Source organism: Erinaceus europaeus, chromosome 9 (genome assembly GCF_950295315.1).
Source record: "Erinaceus europaeus chromosome 9, mEriEur2.1, whole genome shotgun sequence".
In the NCBI taxonomy this organism is placed as follows: Eukaryota; Metazoa; Chordata; class Mammalia; order Eulipotyphla; family Erinaceidae; genus Erinaceus; species Erinaceus europaeus.
In genome coordinates, this window is record NC_080170.1 from 80,828,850 (window position 1) to 80,856,608 (window position 27,759).

Here is a 27,759-nt window from a genome sequence, read left to right on the forward strand (position 1 = left end):
GATGCTTAAGTGAGACAGACTCTCAAACTCTTTGAATTGGGTATTCCTCAAACTACTGTTTTTTTTTGTTTTGTTTTTTACTAAATATGTCTTTATTACAAATCATATATATACATATGCACGTAGAGAGAAGAAGTAAATTGCAAAGCTAAATTTTTGGTCAACCATCAAAACCATATAAACATTTGTGTCTTTCAAGTAATGTCAGTTTAAATATTATTACTACAGCAGCATACCATTAAGTTAAAGGTTAGTATTATAATATATTTAAAAGGTAAAGTTTGCTTTTCACATAATTTGGCAGAAATCTCTGAAGCACATCTTCAGAGGAAGTTTAAAAAAAGTAGTTTTGATTAAGGAAAAAAAGCGCTTGTTAAATTATTTTATAATCAGGATGGAATTTTCTATTCCATTTTGGCCCCACTCTTACTTTTGTCAGAGATTTCATTGCTTTCTATTTCATTTTCTACCTGATGAGCTACAAGTTGATTCACCTAAACAATCAGTTTGCCAGATATATCAAGAAATAATACATAACAGTATCCCTTAAGATGCAAATTTTAGGGTGTGGAAGATAACATAGTGGTTATGCAAAAAGATTTTTATGCCTAAAGTTCTGAGGTCCAATGTTTAATCCAAATATTAGAGACCCAGTACATGATGTTGGGAGTAAGTGGTGTATGAAAACTTACTAGAGGGAGAGAAGAAACTGTATTCATGTGACAAAATTCTTTTTTTTTTTTTTTTTTTTACCAGAGCACTGCTTAGCTCTGGCTATGGTAGTTCGGGGGACTGAACCTGGGACTATGGAGCCTCAGGCATGAGAGTTTGCATAACCAGTATACTATCTACCCCCACCCAATGTGACAATATTCTTACAGATCATTATCCCCCCTTTGTTATTTGTTATTTTTTTTAATGCAGTATATAGAGTTGCTTAGAGACTCATAGTTACTGAGATGGGGACACAGTTCTATGATAATGTTAAGCATTGACCAATTTATACAGTTTGGGAGATAGGTGCTATCATGATCCCTGGCTCCTTTGTGGCCACTAAAATCTACTGCTGCATTAAGAAAGAGAAAAGTCATGGTATAACTAAGGCTAAAATAATATTTTTATATGTGCTTTATAGTTTACAAAATAGTTTTCTAATGATTTTCACTCTATAGCTGAGGAGACTGAGGTGGAATAATATTGTAGGACATGCCTAAAGTTAAACAACTATACATAAGAAAAGTGAGGTTAGGGTTTGAAACTAAAGCTATCCATATCCAGAGACTATGTTTAGTGCTCTGTAGCATACTACCTATACATCAGCCTGTCAGGATACTGTTTCTATATTATCTCACCATAGTCAGCCATGAACTAACCATGCTAACAATACCCAAAGCATATACACTAACCATATACAAAGTAAACCACCATACTTACATAAACTAATCTCTGGAATGAGCTAGGAATAAAAGATAAGTGAGAGAGAAGGTTAACTGTCATCTCCAACTCTAGCCACGTCTATCTCCTTTTCTTTGTAGTCAGCAGTTGGCTTTGATTACAAAGGAGAAGTGGAGAAACATACATCACAGAAAGGTAAGGACCCTGCAACAACCTTAACAACCTGACCTTGAACTTCTAACAATTGTCACCAACATCCTTTTGTTTCATGACTCAGTTTCTCACATTTTATTTTTAAGGCCAGGTATGTGCTTGCTTCTTTTTAAATTTTTTATTTGTTTATTTTTATTATTGGATAGAGTCAGAGAGAAATTGAGAGGGAAGGAGGAGACAGAGAAGGAAAGACAGAGAGACACCTACAGCCCTGCTTCATCACTCAGGAAGCTTTCACCCTGCAGGTGGTGACCAGGGGCTTGAGCCCTGGCCCTTATGCATTGTAATGTGTGCATTTAACCAGGTGCACCACCAGCTGGCCCTTGCTTGCTTCTTCCCCCCCTCACCTTTACTGTTTTCTATGAGGTTAATCAAGTTTTCTTTAATCCTTCTCTTTTTCCCTATGAATCAAAAAAAGGTGTTATACTCCTCTGCTTTAGGAAGTCATGCCTAAGTTTTAACATTTATCATTAACTTCAATTACAAACTAATTACTATCTCTTCCTAGGTATTATAAGAAATACAGGATAATTTAAGTACATTCCTTCTAAATTCTACATATTTTAATGCAAATGGACAATTATTGTTGTCCAATTTATTGGTTTCATGTGTCTTAAAACTTTATTTGTGCTGATAAGGATATTCACCTAACTCATCACTGTTATTGTAATTCACTAGTTCATCCTTGCTTCTTGCATTTCCTCTGTGCTAAATTATACCCTATGATAGTTCTATCAGTGAGGATCTATGAAAGAACTCCCAGTCCTTTTGCTAAAAATCTTTTCACTTTGCTCCATTCTTTATTGTTATTTTTCCTTTATCGCTTTATAATCTTCTTATCTCTGGCAGCTTTATGGTGTCAATCTAATCATCATTCTTATATAGGTGGCATGTTTCTTTCTTATGAAAGGTTTTTTTTTGTGTGTGTGTGTGTGTGTGTGTCTATGATAATTCTGAAATTCCAGACTGCCTAAATGTTACTTTTGTTGCATCCCACAATGAAATATGGATTCTTATTTATTTATCTCCTTTTTTTGCCCTTGTTGTTTTATTGTAGTAGTTGTTGTTGTTATTATTGATGTTGTTGTGTTGGATAGGAAAGAGAAAAATTGAGAGAGGAGGGGAAAACAGAGAGGGAGAGAGAAAGACACCTGCAGACCTGCTTCACCGCTTGTGAAGCGACTCCCCTGCAGGTGGGGAGCCGGGGCCTTGAACTGGGATCCTTACTCTTTGCGCTTTGTGCCACGTGCACTTAGCCCGACTCCCTGTAATGTGTATTTTAAATTTCATTCAACTTAAAATATTTTCTAGTTTCTATTATATTTCTCTCTCTCTCTCTTACCCCCTAGACTTTTTATAAACATTATTTATTTTCCTTTAGTTTGGCATATTGCACCAAAGTAAAGGACTCTGAGTCTGTGGCGGGGAGAATTCAGGTCCTGGAACAGGATGGCAGAGGACCTAGTGGGGGGTTGTATTGTTGTGTGGAAAACTGAGAAATGTTTTGCATGTACAAAAAAAAAACTCCATTATTTATTTTCTAAGAACAGTGGAATTTTCTAGATTATTTTATTAGTAGAAAGTTTTTATTTAATTTTATTTTTATTAAACTATATAAATAAAGTATATATATATATATATATATATATTATATGGACCAGTATATGGTGTATCTTGGTGAATGTTCTATGTGTCTGAAAAAAAAGTTTAGCAATTTTGAGGTATAATATTATATTAAGTGTCAGTGAAGTGACAAAGCTGCTTGGGCTCTAAGTAATTTTAGATTCCTTTTGTCTAAGTTTTCTACCAATCATATGAGGGTGTTAAAACCTGCAGCTATAGTCATGGATTTTATCTATCTTACTTTCTGCGTCTGTCAGGATTTGCATCATAAATTTTAATTCTGTTAAGTTTATACTAGCATGGATATTCCTTTTTTTTGGTGGATTTCATAAACATAGGTTTATATTTGATAGATAAGGCAAGAATGTAATTGGAAGGTTTAAATCAGAATAAATGCTTTGTGTGCCTATTTTTTCCTAATTCCACTATCACTTTACTGAGAAAATTTGCAGAATTTACAAAATTTTGACTATCACAAGGCTACATTTCCACATTTCCTCCCAAGATAGATATTAGTATATTTCACCCTCTACCAAACCATCATCTTTTTCTACCATAAGGTCTTGGGCCTCCAGCCTCTCATTTCTTATATTCTGTGAATGATCTCTCATGACTGCTACTTCCACTGTAGATTACTCTCGTGGTTTTGGTGGTCGTTATGGAATAGAGAAGGATAAACGGGACAAGGCAGCTCTGGGATATGACTACAAGGGAGAGACAGAGAAACATGAATCCCAAAAAGGTAAGTTGGTGAGGAGGGAGGTCAGAGAGATCAAAGGGAAAATCACTGAGAAAAAGATATAGGAAGACTAGATGGGGGATGGCAAGAGTGTCGTTTGGTTATGAGTCTTAAAAGTCACTTTGCTGTGGTCCAGGAGCCAGTACAGTGGATAAAGCACTGGACTCTCAGGCATGAGGTCCTGAGTTCAATTCCTGACAGCACATGTCCCAGAGTGATGTCTGGTTCTTTCTCTCTGTCCTCCTATCTTTCTCATTAATAAATGAAATCTTAAAAAAAAAAAAAGTCACTTTGCTGGGAGCTGGATGCTAGCACAGCGGATTAAGCGCACATGGTGCAAAGTGCAAGGGCCTGTGTAAGGATCCCAGTTCAAGCCCCCAGCTCCCCACCTGCAGGGGGAATCACTTCACAAATGTTGAAACAGGTCTGTAGGTGTCTTTCTCTCCTCCTCTCTGTCTTCCCCTCCTCTCTCGATTTCTCTCTGTCCTATCCAGCAACAACAGCTATGACAGCAATAAGAATAACAACTATAACAAGGACAACAGAAATGGGAAAAATAGCCTTCAGGAGCAGTGGATTTGCAGTGCAGGCACCAAGCCCAGTGATAACCCTGGAGGCAAAAAAAAAAAAAAAAAAAAGTCACTTTACTTCATAGAAAACCTAGAAATGTTCTTTCTTCCCTGGCACCCAGAGGAAGTAACTGAAGATATTTCCTTATTTTTCACTCTTTCTCTCTTTTCTATCTCTTTTCTCTCTTATGTTTACCATTTTCCCATCTTTTCTCAATTCTCTCCCAACTGTTTTTGTTTTCCCCATCCTTTCCCTTTCTTTCCCTCTGTGTTCTTTGCTTCTCATAGTCTATATGTTTCTTATCATTTCTGGTCTTTCCCCATATCACTAGAATTTTAACTCCCTTATGACTTTCAGTTCTTTCTATCCTGCAGATTATGCAAAGGGATTTGGTGGTCAGTATGGAATCCAGAAGGACCGAGTGGATAAGGTAAAACACTGGAACACCACTGTCTTAGAGTTCCCTGAACTATAAGGATAGTGCACAGAGAACAGTGAGACAAAAAATTGGAAAAAGGATGAGAAAAGCTTGGTGCCCCCAGCTGTCCTCCTCTTGTTTTGTACTCTTTCCAGAATTGTGAATTCCATAGCTCTTGATGAAAGTGCTCAATAATGGGCAGGTCTTCTGAAACTTGAGCTTTATCTAAGGAGAGTAGAGGGAAGCAGAGACATAAAGGTAGATAAATGCCAGGAGAACGTGGTGGTTAAAATGTCACTGATGCCTTCACTTAACCCAATCGATAGTCTTTGGGAAGAGACTCCATCCCCTCCCTCTATACATTGACCAGGAGGCCTACAACATTCTGGGCAACTGGACTTGGAGATATGAGATTCTAAGTACACTGAGTCTTTAAAAAGGGAATACAATTCTGTTAGTTAAAATTTTTGTTTCTGCTTTTACTACAAAATGATAGTGCTGTTTAACTATTGAGCATCACATGGCTAGGGATACCTCCTATGATGCTGCCCTCTATCTGTCTTCTGGGTTGCTATCACTCTGTTGCCCCCTCCTACACATACTGTTCTATCTGCAGAGTGCAGTTGGCTTCAGTGAAATGGAAGCTCCAACCACAGCTTATAAGAAAACAACACCCATTGAGGCTGGTAAGTTTTAAATGATTCCTATACTACTACTTCGCAACAAAGACAATTCTATTTTTTTCTAAGCAAGACAATTCTAACCTTTTTTTTTTATTTTTTAAAATTTTAAAATTTATTTTAATTTTTTTTTTTTTTTTACCAGAGCACTGCTCAGCTCTGGCTTATGGTGGTGCAGGGGATTGAACCTGGGACTTGAGAGGGCCTCAGGCACAAGAATCTGTTTGCATAACCATTGTGCTATCTACCCCTGCCCAATTCTAATCTTTTAATTCTATTTTTTTCTAAGCAAAGACGATTTTAATTCTTCTCATATGTATTGTAGCTTCCAGTGGTGCCCGTGGGTTGAAGGCAAAATTTGAGTCCATGGCTGAGGAGAAGAGGAAGCAAGAAGAAGAAGAAAAGGCCCAGCAGATGGCCAGGCAGCAACAGGAGAGAAAGGCTTTGGTAAAGAAGAGCCATGAGGTTCAGCAGCCGGCGACCTCTGTGGAAGAGCCTATAATGCCAGCCCCAATGCCCAAGAAAATCTCTTTGGAGGTTAATGCTTGGTCATTTAGGGTCATCCAGGGTTCCTTACTAAGGCAAAAGCTTAAGGACTCCAAATCACTGATAGAAAATCAAGTTGTAGGGATCGGGTGGTAGGGCAGCAGGTTAAGCGCACATAGCACAAAGCACAAGGACCGGCATAAGCCCATGGCTCCCCACCTGCAGGGGAGTCGCTTCACAGGCAGTGAAACAAGTCTACAGGAGTCTATCTTTCTTTCCCCCTCTCTGTCTTCCCCATCTCTCTCCATTTCTCTCTGTCCTATCCAAAAACAACGATATCAATAGCAACGATAATAATAACCACCAGGGTAACAAAAGGGAAAAAATGGCCTCCAGGAGCAGTGGATTTGTGGTGCAGGCACCAAGCCCCAGAAATAACCCTGGAGGCAAAAAAAAAAAAAAAAGAAAAGAAAAGAAAAGAAAATCAAGTTGTAAAAGGAGAGAATGAGAGAAAAAAGCACAGAAAAAAAGAAACGAAGGTAAAGTTCTGCCCTGTGTTAAGCAAAGTCTATACTGTTGTCCCTCTTCAGGAGGATTTTCAGTTTGTGTTATTTGGTTTCATACTTATCTGAATGTTATAGAAAAGCCAATATGTTCATAACAAAACAGAAAAAAGTCTCCAGTCAGTGCAGTAAACCTTTGAGGAAGGAACTAAAAAGGAACTATCACTTCAAGTTGGAGTCCATCTGAAGAATGCATTTGATTTATTTATAGATTAGCAGATATAGGAGGGGGTGTTTCAGATGGAGGTTTGCTTGCTTAGTGCAGAAATGCTTCCTTTTCCATAGAACTGGCCTCCACTAGGAAGCTGTCCAGCTTCAGAGCCTGAGCCTGTGAAAATCATCAGGGAAGACCCAGTGCCTTCTCTGCCTTCAAGACAGTACCCTCCAGAGGTAAGCAGAGCTCCAAATAGACTCTGTTCCTACATCTTTTTATGTCCTAGGAAGGTGGGCCATACAAGGTGACAGACCATTGTGGCTTGTCTGAAGCTGACATAGTCTTAATACTGAAAGCCCTGCATTTTGGGGTAACCATTGAGTCCTGGGCAGACTAGGACAGTTGGTCATTCTAGTGGTAGTGTTCCTAGAAGTGTACTTTTGTTTCAGTGTCCTCCTGGTCATGCTTTCTACTTGCCTCTCCTCACTCCTTTTACATTCTGCTCCCCTCATCTTAATTTTGAGTGGGTAGGCTTAGGAATGAAGATAGAGTATAGGCTGTGCTCCCTAGGAGAAGCTGTTAAGTGGAGTCAGTGATGGAGGACAGAAGTGGCAGGATGGTGAAGGGTGGAATCTGAGCAACCCTCCTTTGGGAGATTTCGGAGAGGCAATTCCTGATGAGTGCAACTCCCTCTGACCCACACTATCTCTTCTCAGGACAGTGAAGAGCCTCCAGCTCTGCCCCCCAGAACTCCAGAGGGCTTCCAGCTGGAGGAAGAGCCAATATATGAAGCAGAGCCTGAGCCTGAGCCTGAGCCTGAGAATGACTATGAGGATGTTGGGGAAGTGGACACAAATCAACAGGATGATGAAGCAGAAGGGGACTATGAGGATGTGCTTGAGCCCGAGTCATCTTTTCCCTCCACTCTGACTGGTGAGTATGGGTGAGGAGAAATTAACTCCTAAATTTTGTCTGGCCTTAGGTCTTAAGGAAGCTAAAGGGAAGATGAGTAACCCCCATTAACCAGATACTTTCTCTTCATACATATTAATGTGACTATGTTGATATTTTTCATTATGCAGGATCATCATCTGGGCCTGCGGCTAGGGTCTCGGCTGTAGCCCTGTATGATTACCAAGGAGGTAGGTTGGGAATAGCTGAGGAGTCTGGTGCCTAGAAAGTTCAGATACAAAGGGGGGGAGTGGCTTCTGGTGGGGGGTCAAAGAAGAGTAAGAATTGACATTAATAAAAGCAGGATTTCCCTCTCTGAAATTTAGAGTGGGCACAATGATGGAGGGATTCCTTCTTATCTGACCCACTTAACATTCTGCCAATTTCATCCCCAGAGGGAAGCGATGAACTTTCCTTTGATCCAGATGACATCATCACTGACATTGAGATGGTGGATGAAGGCTGGTGGCGGGGTCGTTGTCATGGCCACTTTGGACTCTTCCCTGCAAATTATGTCAAGCTCCTCTAGTGACTGGCCCTCCCTGTTTCCTTGTGCATTGACTTCCCTTGTCCAGTGTGCCTCTGTCTCACTCCACAATTCCTTCTGCAAGTGTTTAATAGGATGTCACTATTTGCCTGAGGTTCTAGGCAGACTCTCCTCTGACTTGTGGCAGAGATCGCATGAGGAAGGTGTCATTTTCCCCTCAGTGTCCTCTCTACCAAGATGAGATAATGGACATTTATACTATAGTCCTGCCTTCTTCCTTATGAATGCTCCCTCTAACACCCTAAGCTCTGACTTCCTTTGTTTATCTCTGAATATCTTGGTTACTTCCCTGGGAAGATATATCTCAATTGCTTGGTTTGCCTGGTTCTTTTTGCCAGCTTTCCTTCCCTGCCCAGATATCTTTGAATTTTCTCTCTGTTCAGCCCTAAAATTGGAAATAAAGTAGGACTGAAGTTCATCTGTGTGCTGAGGTAAATTAAATTCTTGGTACAGCAAAGACCCTAACTCTCACAGCTCCAATTGTCCTTCCCTCTTTTAGGACTATCCAGGTGGTTTTATCCTACCACTTACTGTCCCTTCCCCAGTACCTTGGAAGTCAAGGGCTGGGTATTTTGCTTAAGACTGCACTTAAGCCTAATATAAAACAGATCATCCTGGGAAATGGCCATAATGTAAGGGGCCAGGGGCCAGGCAGTGTACATATTTAAATGGTCAGCTTCTACTGGCTTCAACGCTTATGAGAAGTCAACCTTCTTTCTGGGAATAATTAATACATTCTTTTAGGGTGTGATGATTCTTGAAGCAGACACTCACATTAGGTATAGAAAAGAGGAAAAAGTGGGCTGGGAGGTGGTTTAACCTGGTTAAGCACTGAGCCCCAGCTAGCCCTGGTGGCAATAAAAATAAAAGAAAGGAAGAAAAGATAATTTTCCAACAACAGAAGACTAAAACTAAAGGAACATAAGACTCCACTAAGGTGACAGGAGTTAGAGACAGTGACCTATCCTCAAATTCCTAACTTCCTTATGACCAAATGACTGAAATTAATGACCAAGTAAGAGGGTATATAAAAGAAGCTTATGAAACTTTTGAGTAGCACAGTGTCAAGGCTGATAGGAAAAGAGACAAGAACATTTGGAAAGCCAGTGGTGGGCAAAAAAAGCAAATCAGCAGATATATAATAGGGGTAAGGGAGATTGAAATGTCAAAGTAAGGCAAGAGAGATCTTGGACAATGAGATCAAAGATTACTGGCTGAGATTCATGGATGCTTTAGGACTTTATAAAGTTGATTAGCTGCCTAGAGTGCCTCATTCTTTGTCTTTTCTTCAGGACATATACTCTTTTGTTTCAATACTAACTTTGATGACAGAAAAATCCCAAATCTGTCTGTAGGCCTAACCTTTTTTTTTTTCTCCCCAGAGCACTGCTCAGTTCTGGCTTATGGTTGAAACTAGGAAATTGGGGGCTTTTATAACCATTATGGTATTTCCCCAGCCCTCTAGGCATAACTTTGAATATTCAGCCAGGTAGACTTTCAGAGTACAAAGCAGCTTTTATTTCTACTCAGAAATATTACCATATATAATTAGTATATAATTAGTCATCATAGATACACACTTCCATTTTATTTGACACCACACATAAATCAGACTTTACACTGGTTTTCCTGTTGTGTCTATATACTTTTTTACTTTCCCCTTTATTCTAAGATAAAATTTACAATCTTAGTTCAAATTAAGCTGATGCCTCAGTTTCTACAAACCTTGCCATCTACATTTGACTGATTTCTAGTCTGGACTGACTTTCTTGGCAATGGTACTTATCAGACCTCACCTCAGATACATCTCACCAAGATTTCTATGCCTGGACACACAATGCTTTCATGCTCCTTTGTTGCTTCTTAAAGTCATATCTAGTTGTCTTGCTCCATCAAATAATGCCTGCTGTGCATGCTGCTCACTGCAACCTCATTTCACTAATCAAACCATCTTTGATCTAATTCATTAACTCTCTAGAAGTCAAGGCTTCAACTTTACCCCAGTTGCCTCTCACCATAAAAATGCATTTGTTGTCAACAGACCAGTGAAAGCCTGACTAGCAATTTTTAAAAATGCATTTAATGATGTTGACCTGGAAATGTAAAGTGCACCTGGAAATTTACAGTCCATCAAGCAGTGTGAACACTCTTTCAACAACTTTCTTGACCCCTAGATGTCCCCAACCAATCAGATTCTGAAGGAGTTATTTCCTGCTCTCTTGCTAATTTGAATGACTCATCCTTCTAACAATCTCACACAGACTTTGTTCTCTCTTGGTTTTTATGTCCCCTTTCTGTCTTTTTCTAATAAAATAAGGAACCCAGACTGGACTAAAGGAGCTTTGTTCTCCATATAGAAGGATTAGATTCAAAACACCTGGAAATGGAATTTGAAAAAACTTCTTTTTTTCCTACTTCTGTGGTGGTTTTCAGCTACTCATCTTCACTGAATAAAATCTTAGCTCACACTCTAGCTGTGTTGTTAGAAAAAAAAAAGCCTTATATACAAATGTAAACTATAAAACAAACGAGGGTTAGCAAATATAGAATTACATTGCCAAATAGTACCAAACAGCATTATTATAATTATAATGAAAATATGATACTATTTCTGCCTGGGGCTTATCCTAGTGCTTTCTTGACTCTTCTCAGAGATGTTGTCTACTTCACCTACTGTAACTCCAGACCATGTTCATATACATGACCCAGGCAATAATAAGCATTCACATTTCTATTTGCAACTTTTTGTTGTTGTTGTTGCTAAATTCTTTGTTATATGCTTCCCTACAATGGCTCCCTCCCCTCTTCCCTTCCCCCTTTATTTGTTACTTGCTCTGGGACTTTTAGGACTACAGGAAAAATAGCATCAATATAAAAGCTATATAAACACATTTCAAATAACATTCCTGGCTTCAGCTACACCTGGAGATTGTTGAATGGTTTTTTTGTTTGTTTGTTTTCATATAACCCCAGGATAGGAAACCACGTCAAACACATCAGTTCTTTATAGTTTCTATCTTAAAATCACATCTAAAATCTACTTGTAAACAAAGGAGATCTGCATGAAATTACAACCATTTGCTATACAAAAAAAAAAAAAAAAAAGACATATCCTGACTTACTGTCATGGGTACAACATCATTTAGAGCTGTTTACAGAGGTAAGTCCTCAAGACAGTTCTATCCTACTTCCAGTAACTCTGAGGAAAATTCCAAGAAAGGTAACTTCTAAAACTTTAGTAGGTACATCTTCCTTGAGGTCTGGCTCTGAAGGTGCCTACCAGGCTCTCTTGGGCCTGCTCATGGGGCTGATACATGCTAGTCAAAAGAACTGGGTCCATCTTGTGCTCTACAATGTTGAAAGGACAGGTTTTCAGGTGCTCAGACATGGAGGCAACTTCATTATACTCCCAGCTCTTGATTTTTGAGAAGAGGCTGCTGAATTGCCAGATCTGTTGCAAAAGATAGAAGCTCAAATGTCAATAGTAAGGCAATGCCCTCAAACCAAAGCCTTTAAAAAGTGTCTAACATAAAGCTGTGTTAGCAAAAAAACAAAACTTAACGAGAGAATATTCTGGGATCTTTATGAAAACTTTTTTTGGGGGAGTGGAGGGGGTTTAATGGCTTACTGAGTTATTGACACCTGGGTGCCATTCCTCATAAGGACATGATAGGTGTCTGCAAAACCTTCTTGCTCCCAACTTGGGTCCTTAATATTAACAACTCTTAGTTCCAACTAAATTTTAATTGTTTTTTCTCCCTGGAAATCAGCTTGCTCCAGACAGTATCCAAGAGTGGTCAACAACTATTGAATTAGCAACAAAATTGAATAAAATGCAATTTCTACTATGTAAGTTAAACTGTGTTCATTGAATTGTCTTTATTTTACAGAGGAAATTAAGTTTTAGGATTCCCAAAGGCAGGGCCTTAAGTCTAAGTCATGATACCCTCAAATACATAATTGAATGATAATCAGTTTTATTTTACACATGGATATAGTCATAGATAATAAAGGAGAGTCTCATAATTATATTTTGAAGATTGCACAGAAGATAAACAATGGAACACATATGAGATGAAAGAGACACAATAAAAATAGACACATTCCTCAGTTCTCATTTTCATATACCACAGGTTGGGAAGAAACTCAGTCGTGAGATTAAGGAATTACTGACCAGGGGCCAGGTGGTGGTGCACCCAGTTAAGCACATGTATCACCAACTGCAAGGACCTGGGTTTGAGCCCCCTCCCAATCTCTGCAGAGAGGATGCTTCATGAGCAGTCTATGTTTGTCCTCTTTAACACCCCTCCCCTCTCAGTTTCTTTTTGACTTGTCAAATAAAAACAATAAAGGGAAAAAAATCCAAACAGAAAAGTAGTTTCCAGGAGCAGTGGACTTCTAGTGTTGGCACCAAACCCCAGCAATAACCCAGGTGGCAATTAATAAAAAAAAAAAGGAATTATTGACCTAGGTGTACATTATGAATCTATGGTTTACATTGTGGTTCACATAATTTACCTTAGGGAAGATGTTAAGGGCACTTTGGACACAAGAAATAGAATTATTGCTTTTGAATGGTATGACCTGACCTGACAGAAGATATAATGCATATAAGCAAGCATAATCCAAATGAGGAAAAGAAGCAATGGTTTTATTGAAGGGAGAATTACATAACAGAGTTTAGACAATTATATAGGAGGGGTCAGATGGCGGTACAACTGGTAGAGTGCACACATTACCATGCATAAAGAGCTGGGTTCAAGTCCCCAGCCCCCACCTGCAGGAGGAAAGTTTCATGAATAGAGAAGCAGTGCTGCAGGTGTCTCTTTCCCAACCTTCCCTCTCAGTTTCTCTCTATTAGAGAGAAGGAAAGGGAGAAAGAAGGAGAAAAGAAAGAAGGGGGGAAAGGACAAGAAAGAAAGGAAGGAGGAAGGGAGAAAGAAGGAAGGAAAGAAAGAAAAAAGGGAGAAAGAAAATAAAAAAGAGAAAGGAGGGAGTTGGGCAGTATCACAGGGGGTTAAGCGCATGTGGCTCAAAGCGCAAGGACCGGCGTATGTAAGGATCCCGGTTCGAGCCCCTGGCTCCTCACCTTCAGGGGAGTTGCTTCACAGGCGGTGAAGCAGGTCTGCAGGTGTCTATATTTCTCTCCCCTCTCTGTCTCCCCTCCTCTCTCGATTTCTCTCTGTCCTATCCAACAATGACATCAACAACAATAATAATAACCACAATAAGGCTAAAACAACAAGGGCAACAAAAGGGGAAAAAAGAGCCTCCAGGACACACTGGGAGTATGGATCGACCAGTCAATGCCCATGTTAAGTGGGGAACCAATTACAGAAGCCAGACCTTCCACCTTCTGAAACCCACAATAGCCTTGGGTCCATATTCCCAGAGGGATAAAGAATGGGAAAGCTATCAGGGGAGGGGATGGGATACGAAGGTCTGGTGGTGGGAATTGTGTGGAGTTGTACCCCACTTGTCCTATGGTTTTGTTAATGTCTCCTTTTTTAAATAAATAAATAAATAAAATAGCCTCCAGGAGCAGTGGATTCATGGTGCAGGCACAGAGTCCCAGCACTAACCCTGGAGGCAAAAAAAAAAAAAAAAAGGAAGAAAGAAAGAAAGAAAGAAAGAAAGAAAGAAGGGAAAAATGGCCTCTAGGAGCTGTGAATTCATTGTACAAACACCAAACCCCAGCAATAACTCTGGTGGCAATTTGAAATTTAAAAAAATAAATAAATAGGCATTTGAACTAAGAATAATAAGCCAAATTAGTTTAGAATTTCAAAGTGCCTTTAACAGTGGTAAAATCTGGTTTTCTAAAAATGTTTTGACATGGTACTGGGAAAGATTTATTGGTACACAGTATCATAGTTTAGGAAGAAACAGATGACCCCCTCAAGCTGGGCAATATGAATAGATTTTTTTAGGAACTATATTAAAATGTGTAGGTGTACCCATGTTCATAGCTGCTTTATTACTGATAGCCACAATATGGAAGCAACAGATGATAATATGGGAGCAACATGACTGGATGAAGAAGTTATGAGACATATACTCAATAGAGTACTACTCAGCAATGAAAAAGATGCTATCACATCTTTTGGGACAAAATAGATGAAACTGGAGGGGATTATATTTAGTGAAGTAAGTAAGGAAGTGAAGATATGATTTTACTTATATATGCATTGTAGAGAATTGAAACACATGAACTTGAATATATATATAGTCAACCCATATCTAACACCTTGGGAGAACTATGGTGGTTATTGTTGGGGGGTGGGAACAGAACTTTGGTGATGGGAGTAATGTGGACTTATATCCCTATTATCTTATAATTTTGTGAATCACTAATAAAAATTAAAAATAAACCCACAGAACAAATGTGTGGGTTTATGGGCTGTAGAAAAGCAATAAGATATAATGTAGTACCTTAGTAACAAGCTATAAAATGTTTCTACTCTAAACCTGAATGGGAAGAAGGGAAGTCATTCTAAAAAATCAGAGGGGATAATTGTAATTAGTGATAATCCACTGGGGCTGGGTGGTGGCTCCTGAGGTTGAGTACACACCTTGTAATGCACAAGGATGCAGGCTCAAGATCCTCAGTCCCCACCTGTTAGGAGGAAACTTTACTAGTGATAATCCACTTAACACTGTCACCTTCAATGAAAGATCATAGTCAGTTCAAAGTGTCATGGAGGAGCTGGGGAGATGCCATAATTGTTATACAAAAAGCCTTTTATGTCTGAAGCACCAATCCCCAGTACCACCATAAGCCAGAGCTGAGCAGTGCTCTGGTTAAAAAAAAAAAAAGCATATAGAGAAGAGAATGCATTCAGGAATAAACCAGAATATACAGGTCAATATCATCCTACCCTCATCAACTACTGATACATTTCTGTTAGATTCATCCTACTGGAAGCTGGAGGACAAGGAAGCTGATTTAAAGCAGTCTGTAGACATTAGCCTTCTAAGGGACAAACCATAGTAGAGAAGGTAAAAGAATGGATCATATAAATAAGACAGAAGCTATTCAGGATGCATATATATAGAAAAATGGGCACACCTATCAGCATTAACATTATATTTTTAATTTTTTAAATATATTTATTTATTTTCCCTTTTGTTGCCCTTGTTGTTTTCATTGTTGTTGTAGTTATTGTTGTCATTAATGTCGTTGTTGTTGGATAGGACAGAGAGAAATGGAGAGGGGAGGGGAAGACAGAGAGGAGGAGAGAAAGATAGACACCTGCAGACCTGCTTCACCGCTTGTGAAGCGACCCCCCTGCAGGTGGGGAGCTGGGTGCTCGAACCGGGATTCTTATGTTGGTCCTGTGCTTCGCGCCACGTGTGCTTAACCCACTGTGCTATCGCCCGACCCCCAATATTATTTTTATAGGTTTATTTTCCATATTAGATCTCCTTAAGTTCAGAGATTATTCTCAGAAACCTAGTATGATTTTGGAACATAGAAGTATCTTACTATGCATTGAATGAGTGAATGTCTACTTGCCTCTCTATGCACTCTCCAAGAGGTACCTCCATGGGAATACCTTTTCTTCCACTGCAGGAGAACCATTCCTCTCTCTTGCAACAAAGTGGCACAGATATTCCTCATCAGTATGGACACCTGGGAGAGCTGGGACAAGCTGATGCTGTCCAGGAACCCAGCAATGTACTGCAAAACCTCCAGGGGCAGGCTTGTTAGAGAATTCTCACTTTTCCCTCCATGGCCAGAGAGGTGGTTGTTCTTCCTTCCCTCACTCAGTTCTGAGGCAACATCTGGCTTGATGGCAAAGGTCTGGAGCTCCTGACTATAGATCAGTTTTGACTTTTGCCCTGGGGGACGGAAATGATTTTGAATAAATGTGCATCCCAAGTAGGCCAGGGGGCATCGATGCTGGAACCAACCATCAAGACATGACTGAATATCTGTGTGGACATTCTTGAAATGAAGAGGGAATTCATCCCTCCTGAAAAATTTGTTGCAAGTGAAAGTGAAGGCAGAGCTGCTCTTGTTATGTCTCCTGGTCACACACTCACTGCGGAGCTCCACGTGGAGGCCCCGTTCCGTAGCAGTGCTTAGGAGGTCAGCCAGCACCGTCCCAGAGGAAAACTGTTCTGGCTCAAAACTATATGTCTGTGTAGCAAAATCCATGAATAGTCCATCAATGCTTCTGGATTCAGAGATGACATGGCCTTTGAGTTCTCTTTCCAAAGCACATAAGAGGGTGGTTTTGATGAGATCTGATTTTGGCAAGTCTTCCACAGGTACCCCTAAGTCTGAAGTATCTACTGCCTTGTGTTCACTTGGCCTACAGCTCAGCATGGCATCTCCAACTCGAGCCCGCTTTCCACAGTAGCTCACGGGAACTTTGAAGGTATAAACAGTCTTCACTTCCTGAGCCTCAAGGTTGCCATAAACAAAGTCTCTCTCCTTGGGTGTACAAGCAGGCATCTGACCAAAGTGAATAAGCAATCTCCCATTGTGCACCAGATACATGTTATAATCCTTTGCATCCACGGCTGTTTTCAGTCTTTCCAGAACACCATCTTGCCAAGGAGCAAGCCCTGTTGTTTCCACAGCTGCATGAAAGTCCCTTTGCTTCTGGTTTTCCTGTGGTTGTGTCCCTTTTGCAGTACCTGCATCTATCATGTTATTGCTACTGGAAATCTGCTCTTCCCCACAACCATTGCTGTTTTTGCCCTCACAGCTAGCTGATGAATTTGTTAAAGCAGAGGCTGCATGCTCTTTGCTGAATATATTCTCCCACTTGTCAAACTTGAGCAGGTCCATCCCTTCTTTTGTTTTGGCTAATGCCTCTCGCTCTTCTTGACTCAGCTCTGCTATCTCTCCATTAGTTGCAGACAGAGAGTCGTGTGGTACCAAACTTGAAACTCCACCCACTGCTCCTTCCATTTCCCCCCAACTGGCTTCACCATTCATAATTGGTTCTTGTTCACTGGGCTCTCTAGTTTCTGGGAAAAGTTCTACCATGTTCAAAGAATTGAAGAGAACCTTCTGGTCCTGGAGGGCCAGGGCCATGTCCAAGCATTCCTCAGTGGGGTTCTCTTTCATGATGTTCTTATGAAGGGTTGTTTCAGAATCCACATTTGGCCAGCGATTCCACTCCATGGAGCAACAGACCACGCTGGCAGGGCATACCTGTAGGTGCTTGGCCAGCTTGTGGCGGGACATGGAAACAGGGCAGCCATATTCAGAATTGAGGCATGGAACCTGCTCTAAAGGGCAGAGGAGTTCATGTTCTGCTTCTTTGCACATGTGGAAGGTAGCACCACAGAGCAGGTGGCAGTTTATCACCAGGCAGGAGACATCAGGCTCCACAGGAATGTGGCAGTGACGGTTGAAGCATCTCTCACAATGCTTGTGCTGCCCAGGTGCAGGCTTTTGGGCCCTGCCCTGGAGACACAAAAGGCAAGAGGGGAAAACAAATGACTCCTGGAAGAGAAACACTATGTGTGTTTGCCATTAAGTTTTAACTGACTTATTTCCTGTGGATACAGTCTTACCATAGGAACCTTAGAGAATATAGAACATCATAGAGAAGAAAGCAAATAGCCCACTCTTAATTCTGCAACCCAGAAATAACAACTATCAATATATTTTCCCCTACTTTTTCAACAATTTATTCTACTATGTAGTAAGTGTATTTAGAACAAAAATTACAAGACTGGGTATAACAGGTCATAGTGTTGGGAATTATTTTTTAAGTTGTGGATTATGAATGATTTGTCTTACACAGTTAATATAATGAATACAATTTTGCATTTTTTTTCATTATTGGCCTGCTACACTGCTATAGGCTGATATTTTCAGACAGAACAGAGAAAGGAGAGATGCCATAATATCAAAGAAGTTTCTCCCAGTGCATTCCAATTGGTGTACTGGGAGCTCAAACTTGGTTTGAATACACTCTCAGCTGAGCTATCTTTCTGGCCCACATCCTGCATCATCATTATCATCATCATCATCATCATTATTCATGTTGTCATCATCATTATTAATATCATTATTTGTCATCACTGGGGTTTCATCACTCCACATTAGTAGAGGGTGAAAGAAAGATATGACAGTACTTGTTAGAAGAAGGTGAGAATCAGAGAGAATTCAGAACCCCAGTTCCACTGGGACCTAGAACTTTTACCAGGAAACTTTGTTTTTGCTCCTGTCACTGAGAGAGAGGAGAATTTGGAAAACACTTGAAGAAGTGAGGACTTGGTTTCCCTTACATTAGAGGGAAGAGAAAGTTGTAATAGGTGTAGGTATGGCTTAGAAAGGAAGTGAAGTGGGGCTTTAGAAGTGCATAAAAGAGATCAGCTTTGCTGCCATTCTGCCTTTTTTGCCCATGGGTCTTTCTGTGCATGTACTTTCACTTTTTCTGAATAAAAGCTTAAAATTCTTGAAATCATGCTCTTCTACCTAATTTTTTGTTGAGTTAAGTATGATGTGGAAACTGCTTGGCCTCTTTTCTCCCTCAATATACTGAAGCTTCCTCTACTATGGTGAGACCTGGGCATGGTCCTGGATCACATGCATGGCACAGCACACACACTACCCAGATGAACTACTCTGCCATCATAATAAGTACTTAATTATTTGAACTGAATGAAGGAATTATTAGTCATTTAGACTTTTGCTGAGCTTTTTATTTTGTAGGGGGCATTACATTTCTGATTTTTCTTTTCCTTGAGGGTTATCACTGAAGCTCAGTGACAGCACTATGAATCCACTGCTCCTGTGGACATTTTTACAATCATTTATGGATAGGACAGAGAGAACTTGAGGTGGGGAATAGATAGAGAAGGAGAAAGAAAAACATCTGCAGACCTGCTTCACTGCTTGTGAAGTGACCCCCCTCCAGGTGGGGATCCTTTTGCAGATCCTTGCATTTCGAAATATGTGTTCTTAACTGGGTGCACCATGCCCAACCCCCATATTTAAATTTTTTTACTATAAATCTTTGCTTACAAAAGGGAAGAGGGAGATAGGGATAGAGAGAAAAAAAGAGATAGGTGCTTTACTATCTGCTTCCCCTCATTCTATTTGAGTTTCTTATGGGCTCTTAGACTCTCTGGCTTGTCAAAAATCCAACAAATATCCTCAAAACATAGGAATAGGAAATCAGGCTGTAGTGCAGCAGGTTAAGTGCAGGTGGCACAAAGTGCAAGAACAGGCCTAAGGATTCTGGTTCAAACCCAAGGCTCCCCACCTGCAGGGGAGTTGCTTCACAGGCGGTGAAGCAGATCTGCAGGTGTCTATTTTTCTCTCCCCTTCTCTGTCTTCCCCTCCTCTCTCCATTTCTCTCTGTCCTATCCAACAACGATGACAACAATAATAACTACAACAACAAAACAACAAGGGCAACAAAAGGGAATAAATAAAGAAAAAAATTTTAAAAATCATAGGAATAAGTCTGCTTGGGTTACATTCTAATGAAGTCAGACAGGGACCTCTGGAAGATAAAGATCCAATCAGCATCTAGAACTTACCATAGCTTCCTACTTTCTTCTTTTTCAGTATGTCTAGGGAGATATATAAATATGAATGATTAGTATTTTGTTAATATTAACAACAGAAGAAAAAGAAAGAAAACTACAAACACTTTTTAATTTAATTCCATCTACCACCCTGGAGGTAAGAACTATAGACCCCCACTTTAGAGTGAAAAATAAACTTGAAGAAGATAAGCAATTTGTCCAGGGTTATATGATGGCTGAACTATGGAATTTGGTTCCAACCGGAATTCAAAAACAAAATAAGGCTATGTGAAAGAATAGATAAGCACAGAGAATATCCACCTTCACATTGCCAGCCTGTTTCCATCATAAAGTTAAATCCAGTTCCTGAAAGAAAGATAAAAGCAGCTTTGTTTATTTCTGTGCCATGTGTTAGTGAGAACTCTGTCCCAGAAAGGATATGTCTGGCTGGAAGGACAGTAGTAGTGAACCCTAAGCCCAGTCATTTCTTATCCTTCAGCATTATAAAGTATGTTTCTTTGGAACGCTGTTAGTAAAGCTGGAAGCAGTTATAGTGGGGCATTACTACCCTCCATCTTTGTGAAGTTATTTGAAAATGCTCCTTTAAGAGAAAAAGAACAATCCATGAATTTCCTCATGCTAGTTTATGAACTTGCACAAGCCTCTGGAATTACATGGAAAAGTGATTTTTTTGCTGAGAAGAAAAAATATAGTGAGTAGATAGTACTTTTTGGTTTGATAGTAGGGGGAAGAAAACAGTTTCATATGGTCATTAAAATCACATCTGAACTTTTGCTGTATATCTGGAGGAAATTGTATTCACTGAGTTAAAGGATTGGTAGTCTATAATTGAGTAAACTGGATGACTGATTATCTTGGTTTGCCTAGGACTGATCTGACTTTAGCAATGAAAGTTCCATAGCCCAGGAGATGTTTTAGTTATAGGTAAACTTGAACAGTTTGTTGGTACCTTAAGTTAGAGGAAATTGGTGTTGCCTCTAGTTGATTCAATTAGATATATCATTTACTGTCCCTGCTTTCCTAATAAGAGGTCTCTGCATTCCTAATCAGTGTATCAGAGCAATTACTGGATGCTTATCCTCCACAAAGTTTATCTGACCTTCTTAAGTGTGAGTGATTTCTCTTCATTGTGACGTCACAGAGAAAGAAACAAATTTTAGTATCTGAAACACATGTTTTTCCATAACATTTAGTTAAATCCTCACAATAACCATGTGAGGTGGGTTCTACTGTTTTCAGTTTACAGATAAAAGATTCTGAGGCATAACAAGGTCTAAGCTTGCCTGATTTCAAACTCTTGTACTCTGTTACATTACAGTGTCTCTCAGATACAAGAGATGCCTATGTGATTCATTTCCATGATCTGGAGACAATGCAAGCCTATAGTTATGTCTTTCAAGGGAAAGAGCCTGTCCATACCACAAATGGAAGGAGAGAATGGAAGCAAGGAGAGATTGGGAGGAAGGATGGAATGGAAGGAAGGAGAGAATTGAAGGAAGGAAAGAAGGGATAGAGAGAAAGGAGGAATGCAGTATTTAGAGGCTGCCTGTTTTGCTCTGTCTCTATCTCTTTCATTCTACTTGAAAAAGTTGACCTGGAATAGTGAGGCAACAACAACAAATAGAATGTATACTTTTGGCACTTTGTAATCATCACAAAACATTAATTCCTTAAGCACTAAGGAATTCAAATATTTCTGTAGCACTAGGCCTTTAGGACTTTTTGATATCACAAAAGCAACTTGAGAACATCTTTGTTTCCTAGACCCACACTTTTTTTTCTTTTTTTTAAGGGCAGGAAGTTATGTTTTTTTTACATTGAGTTACAGGCTGATTCCTACCAGACCTGCACATGCTTGTACTGCTAGACCTACACTTGTAATTTTTATTACTTTACATTATTCTGTTTACTATTTTTTAAAAAAGTTTCAACAGAAACTCAGCTTTTCTTGAGATTAGCTACAGAGTCCATACACCTAAGGGAAGTTGCTGTGGTGATGTGAGTAATGAAAGGTGCTGAGGAAGGGCATAACAGAGCAGGAGTGCTGTGACCAGTATAGGTGGAAAGACCTCTGAACCAGAATGTCTACTGAGAACAGCAATACCCCTCAAGGAAATGTGGAGAATAGTTCCAGTTGCCAACGACTGAGTACAACTAACACTGATCTCAGCATTCAATCATTTATTTAATAGGATTAAATTTAATGAAACTGGATGCAGCAGGTGATTCATTATGTAGAGTACTTAACTTGAAAGTATGAGATCCTGCATTCAACTTCAGGCATCCCGTGTGTCAGAGTGATGCTCTGGTTCTCTCTCTCTCTCTCCCCCCTCCTACCCCTTTTCTATCTTGTGTTAATAAACAAATGACATATCTAAACATATAAATTGAATGGAAATGAATAAAATCATAAAAGGCAACATTTTGAAAGAATTGTGATAGCAATTTGAAATAAATCTAGGAAACAAACATGATGATATCAGATAAATTCTAATCTGGGGCATTAAGAAGAAAATATATTTTTTCCCATTTTATTAAGTTAATATAATCTTAATTCAGTAAAAAAAAAAAAAAGACTTCAGCTGGGCTGTGGAGGTGGCTCAAAGGTAAGGCATTTGTTTTGAATGTATGAGGCCCTGGGCTTTCTCCCTGATATCAAGATAGGGCAGAGCTCTAGTCTCTTTGTCACTTTCACTTATGACAATAAGTGAAAACAAACAAACAAACAAGTAAATACTTTAGCAATCTTAAGCTATAATACACTCTTAATGCTGTCATAAATGTTTTCAGGGGGCTAGACTTGTTAAAAATAGTTATTTATAAGATTATAAGATAACATGGTATATTCCCACAAGGAGGCTATAGTTTCTGTTCTAAACCTGGCAATCATAGAACTGGAAATGTAGATGAAAACAAATAAACAGAAATCCTGTACATTTGATTCTCAAGCTTCACTTATGTAAGAATCACCTGGAAAATCTTTTCAAAATATAGATTTTGGTATAGTAGGACTGGGGTGGGCTTGGATCTTGAGTAGCAAGCTTTTTTCTTTTTAAGTTTTTGTTTATAAAATGAAAACACTGACAAAACCATAGGATAAGAGGGGTACAACTGCCACTCCATATCCCATTCCCTCCCCTGATAGCTTTCCTATTCTTTTTTTTCTTTTTAATTTTTTATTTATGTATAACAAGGTTTTTTGACAATCTTTTGAAGTCCAGCGTGCTATCCATTGCACCACAGAGCCAAATCCTTTTGAAAGGAAAGGATCTAACCCTCCAAAGTCTCTGGTATTAATCACATTCTCATCACCCTATCTCACTTTGATGTTTCATTGAAATTCTGTTGATTATGGTACCAACTAGAGCTCACTTTGCTACCAAGGGCATGTGAACAGTCTAGGTGGTACCAAGGGCAAAATAGGTCAAAGTCTGGAAGAACGAGAGAGAAGTGATAACCAAATGTTAGTGGCCAAGAAGTCATGAGAAGGTGCAGGTATATTTAAATAACTGACTCATGCAAAAGAGAATGGGACTAACAGATAACTTTAACATTCTTCATTATACTTTTAAAGTTGATAGACACACAGGGTTGATGTCAAGAAGGTATTTTTAGGCAAGGGACTTCTCAGCACCCCTCACATGATATCAGCAACTATTCTGCCTCCTCATGTGGCTAGCTCTTACAATAACTGTTTATTCCTGACCTTTACCTTTAGTGAAAGTGACAAGGTCAAAAATCAAAGGTCAAAGATATTCTTGAACTCTTAGTCTATTAACCAGTCAATTATTTTTGCTCCATTTGTGTTCATGTGTGAGGTGCTAGTGTATGCATGATACTACTGCTCCAGTGCCAACATTTTCATTCTTTCTATTTCAAAGAGAGAGAGAGAGAGAGAAAGGCAAGAAAGAAGGACAAATAGTATTGCACCACTCCACCATTCATGAAGCATCCCTGATAGCATCCACAGTGTTCTCATGTGGTATCTGAACTGAAACAAAGGCCCTTAAGTATGTGAGGCATGTGCTTTGTTAGGCCAGCTGTATCTTTGGGTCCAGTTAGTTCCCTTCATTATACATTGTTAACTTGTTTCCTTGCCATAGATAATGATAATTCTAAAGAAATAAAATGTTTATTGCTAAATACCAAAGCCATCTCTTTTCCTGAGTTTTGTTTACTTTTTCTACCAAAGATCACTGAGGCTCTGTGCCTGTATGGTGATGTCATTGCTCCTGCTGGCCTCTTTTCTCTTCTTTTATAAAGAGGTTGAGAGACAGAAAGAAGTAGAGAAAGAGAGACACTGCAACCTTGTCCCCACTTGTGCACCCTGCAAATGCTCTCTAGTGGTGGCCTAGGGCTTGAACCCAGGTCCTCAGCAATGGTAACACATGCATTCTACCAGGTAAGCTATCTTTTGATCTGTTTCTAGAGGTTTTAACACAATTAAGTGATAGAGAATAATCCCACAAAGGGCCAGACAGTGGCACACCTGGTTAAGCGCACACATTACAGTGTGCAAGGACCCGGGTTCAAGGTCCTGGTCCCCACTTGCAGAGGGAAAGGTACATGAGTGGTTAAGCAGGGCTGCAGGTATCTCTATGTCTCTTTTCCTCTCTAACTTCCTCTCCCCTCTCAATTTCTCTCTGCCTCTATCCAATGATAAATAAACGAAATGAAATAAAATAAAATGATTTTTAAAAAGAAAGAAACTTTTAAAGAGAATAATCCTAACACCTGGTTCCATAATCCTGGGCTTCTGAGCTACGATTCCAGCCCTTTTTTTTTTATATATATATACTGAAAACTTAACCAGTATTTATTTATTTTATTTTTAATATATATATATATTTTAAATTTTTTATTTAAGAAAGGATTAATGAACAAAAACATAAGGTAGGAGGGGTATAACTCCACACAATTCCCACCACCCAATCCCCATAACCCACCCCCTCCCATGATAGCTTTCCCATTCTCTAGCCCTCTGGGAGCATGGACCTTTTTACCAGAGTACTATTCAGCTCTGGCTCATGGTAGTGCAGAGGACTGAACCTGGGACTTTGGAGCCTCAGGCATGAGAGTCTCTTTGTGTAACCATTATGCTATCTTACCCCTGCCCTAATCTTTCCCAAGTGAATTCAACCTGATTGTGTGCAATTCTCTAATCAAACTAGAAATCTTTATACCTTTAAAATTTCTAGATATTAAATTAGCCAATTAATTCTCATATTTGGTGCTTATACTACCAATATTAGCATTTTAAGTTACTGTTTTATATTGTTCAAAAAGTGTTTAACTAGCCAAATTATCACAGGATGGCTATGACTCAGCTTATCTGCTTGGTCACTTCTATGCCAACAGTCCCAGTCAGACAGAACCCTACTATACACTTTGAAGATCTTAGTGGCACAGAAACCCTGGCAAAGTTAAGTGAGGTTAGACAATTATACACAGTGAATTTAATTGTACCTAGCACACAGGCATAATTATAACCCAAATCTCTTATCACAGAATTGTGGAATGCAGCTAGAGATAACTGAGGCAGACAGGAAGAAACCAGGAGGTAGGCATAGGTCTGCTTTTACATGGCATTGCAGGATTAGCCTGTACATTTCAAAGCTCAGGGTGTACAGAGTCCTTTTTGCTGCATAAGCCACTTCACAAGCTGTCCTAAGTTGAACTTTAACACTAAAGCAAGGCCTAAATGAAAACAAGAAAATACACACTGTTCTCTTACCCTTGCCATTTTTGTGTGCACATAACTTTAGTTACTGGAAAGACTAGACATAACCTACATTTTAAAGCTTTTGATATTTCATACATGAGCAGTCATTTTACAGTTGTCTGTCTGGTTGTACAACTTTTAAGTTTGTTGTAATACTTGGTTTGTGTGCATATCCTTGGATAAACTTTTCAACTTGTAAAATATTACTTCCATTTTGTGGGTGCATCTTAGATTCAACAGATCTGGGGAGGAAAGACATATAGAGGGAATATTTTAAGGGGAAAACACATTTTAAACTCAGCAGGCAAAGTTTAAGTTGTATGTACAGTAAATACATCTGGGCCCCATTAATATGACATGGGATAGAATTTAAGCTAAATGAGAATGACTTGCAATTATAATAGCAAATGCTGATTGCTGAATTGATCACAGAATTTGGACATTAGGAAATAAAAACCCTGGCTTCTGGGCCTTCTGCTGATTTTCCACTCCCCCACCTCCACCTCTTATAATTACTAGGTAACTTTAGTGATAACACAGAACCATTCTAGTTGAATATAGGAGAAACTGAAGTGTCAGAGATCAGATCATCTATTCAAAACAGGAATTTGCACATTAGCTGGGTCTCATTTTAGCATCAGTTATTTTCTCCCCATGAGCAATTTGCTTTACTCATTTGTTTAACAGTCCTTTTGTTTACAGAACAAAAGAGAGAAAAAGTGATGTGCAACTCAGGTTCTGTATGCTCACCACTGCAACACATGGGAAAACTTACCTTAGTGGCATGGGTTGAGTCTGCATGGGCTGCACCTGTTCCTCTTGATTGTGAACTAGCAAACTGCAGGAGATGACTTGGGGACATCAGCTGCAGCTGAGAACAGAGTTATGCTCAGGAGACAAGGAACAGAGAGAAAACTTCAACTGAAATAGTTCAAGTGTTTCGAAGTTAAAAATAAAGCTATATCACAAAGGGCAATGTGACCAGGCTCAGCTTACAATTTTTTACTTCCCTTATATTTATCTACACTCGGTCTCTACTGGAGTAGAATTAAGAAAAGGAAAATTAGGAGGGATGGAAGATCTTTATACCAGTGGTTTCTCTCTCCTCTGAGAAAGGAAAATTCAAGAAAGATCATTTTCAAGGTCACAGCAGTCTCTCAGACTGTGTATGAAGTCAGCTGGTCCAACTGTGCTCATAGTGGCTAGAAGAGCATTCAGGACAGACGGCTGCTCTAATTATAACCATGCTTTTCACATAAACCCATCACTGGCTGAAGCAGCAACTTGTGCAAGTGACATAAGGTCATAATTGTGCATAGTAAACAAGCATAATTATAACCCGCATGCATATAGCAGAGTTATGGGGCTATATTTGGAGATCACAGAGGCAGGTAGAAAAGAAGAAATAAGCATAGATCTCTCTCTCTGTTTTTTTTTTGTGAAAAGTGTTTGATTACTAATTTAATCTCTTTATTATTCACAGTGTTTCTTCTATTTCTTGTTGAGTCAGGTTGTATTGTGTTTCTGTTTCTCCTGTTTCTTGTCATCAAGTAAGTGACTGTCTTTTTACTGGCTCTTTCTCCCTCTCTCTCTTTTTTTTCTCAAGTAGTTGGCCTAAGAGTTTGTAATTCAGAAGTCAGGCAGAAAATAAGTCCAGTGTGAGGGCACTGAAAGCAATAGAAGACTGTTAAATCACTTAGTTCAGTTTCCTTTTTTTACAGATGAGACAAAGATTAAGAGAAACATTTTTTTTTCACCCAAGGCCATGCCACTTGCTAGTGTATAAACCAGAAAAAGACTAAAAATTTTTTTTTTAACTTGCAGTTTAGTGTACTATTTTATTTTTTCATATTTCAAGAAATTCAGCTTAATTTTTTTGCCACTATGGTTATCTCTGGGGCTTAGTGCCTCTATGATGACTCTACCATTCCCACCAGTCAACATCCCCCCTCTTTTTTTTTTCTGATAGAGACAGATAAAAAATAGGAGGGGGGAAACAGTAATATCTGCAGCACTGCTCCACCACTTGTGAAGTTTCCCACTATGCATGTAGGGATTGAGGACTCAAACTTGGGTCAAGCATTATAACAGTATAACTTGTGTGCTATACTGGATACCTAGCCTATACTATGTAAAAAAATATTATACTTAATCTTTGCTCTGTTAATTTCTAGA

The 27,759-nt window shown here is 39.2% G+C and overlaps 2 protein-coding genes across 3 annotated transcripts in view; one reads left to right on the forward strand and one right to left on the reverse strand.

The window, feature by feature from the left end:
• The window catches only part of HCLS1 (hematopoietic cell-specific Lyn substrate 1), a 35,499-nt gene extending 26,742 nt beyond the window's left edge, over positions 1 to 8,757 (forward strand). Inside the window, exons 6-14 of the mRNA XM_016194911.2 lie at positions 1,536 to 1,590; positions 3,863 to 3,973; positions 4,915 to 4,970; positions 5,575 to 5,644; positions 5,964 to 6,175; positions 6,973 to 7,077; positions 7,558 to 7,774; positions 7,924 to 7,983; positions 8,188 to 8,757. Coding sequence (XP_016050397.1) covers positions 1,536 to 1,590; positions 3,863 to 3,973; positions 4,915 to 4,970; positions 5,575 to 5,644; positions 5,964 to 6,175; positions 6,973 to 7,077; positions 7,558 to 7,774; positions 7,924 to 7,983; positions 8,188 to 8,321 — 1,020 coding nt within the window. The 3' untranslated portion in view covers positions 8,322 to 8,757. The remainder of the gene's footprint in view (positions 1 to 1,535; positions 1,591 to 3,862; positions 3,974 to 4,914; positions 4,971 to 5,574; positions 5,645 to 5,963; positions 6,176 to 6,972; positions 7,078 to 7,557; positions 7,775 to 7,923; positions 7,984 to 8,187) is intronic.
• Positions 8,758 to 9,834: 1,077 nt separating this feature from the next.
• FBXO40 (F-box protein 40) lies at positions 9,835 to 26,803 on the reverse strand. Of its 2 annotated transcripts, none has more exons than XM_060198278.1 (5): positions 26,674 to 26,803; positions 26,360 to 26,455; positions 19,854 to 19,886; positions 15,856 to 17,763; positions 9,835 to 11,790 (listed from the first exon to the last, which is right to left on the reverse strand). In XM_060198278.1, exons 3-5 carry the CDS (start codon positions 19,854 to 19,856, stop codon positions 11,575 to 11,577), a joined length of 2,127 nt encoding a protein of 708 aa, XP_060054261.1. In that variant the 5' UTR covers positions 19,857 to 19,886; positions 26,360 to 26,455; positions 26,674 to 26,803; the 3' UTR covers positions 9,835 to 11,574. The 2 variants fall into 2 exon arrangements, with proteins under 2 accessions (XP_060054261.1, XP_060054262.1); XM_060198279.1 differs by lacking the exon at positions 26,674 to 26,803 and adding an exon at positions 25,655 to 25,826 and having other exon boundaries at positions 26,360 to 26,664.
• Positions 26,804 to 27,759: the final 956 nt, after the last annotated feature.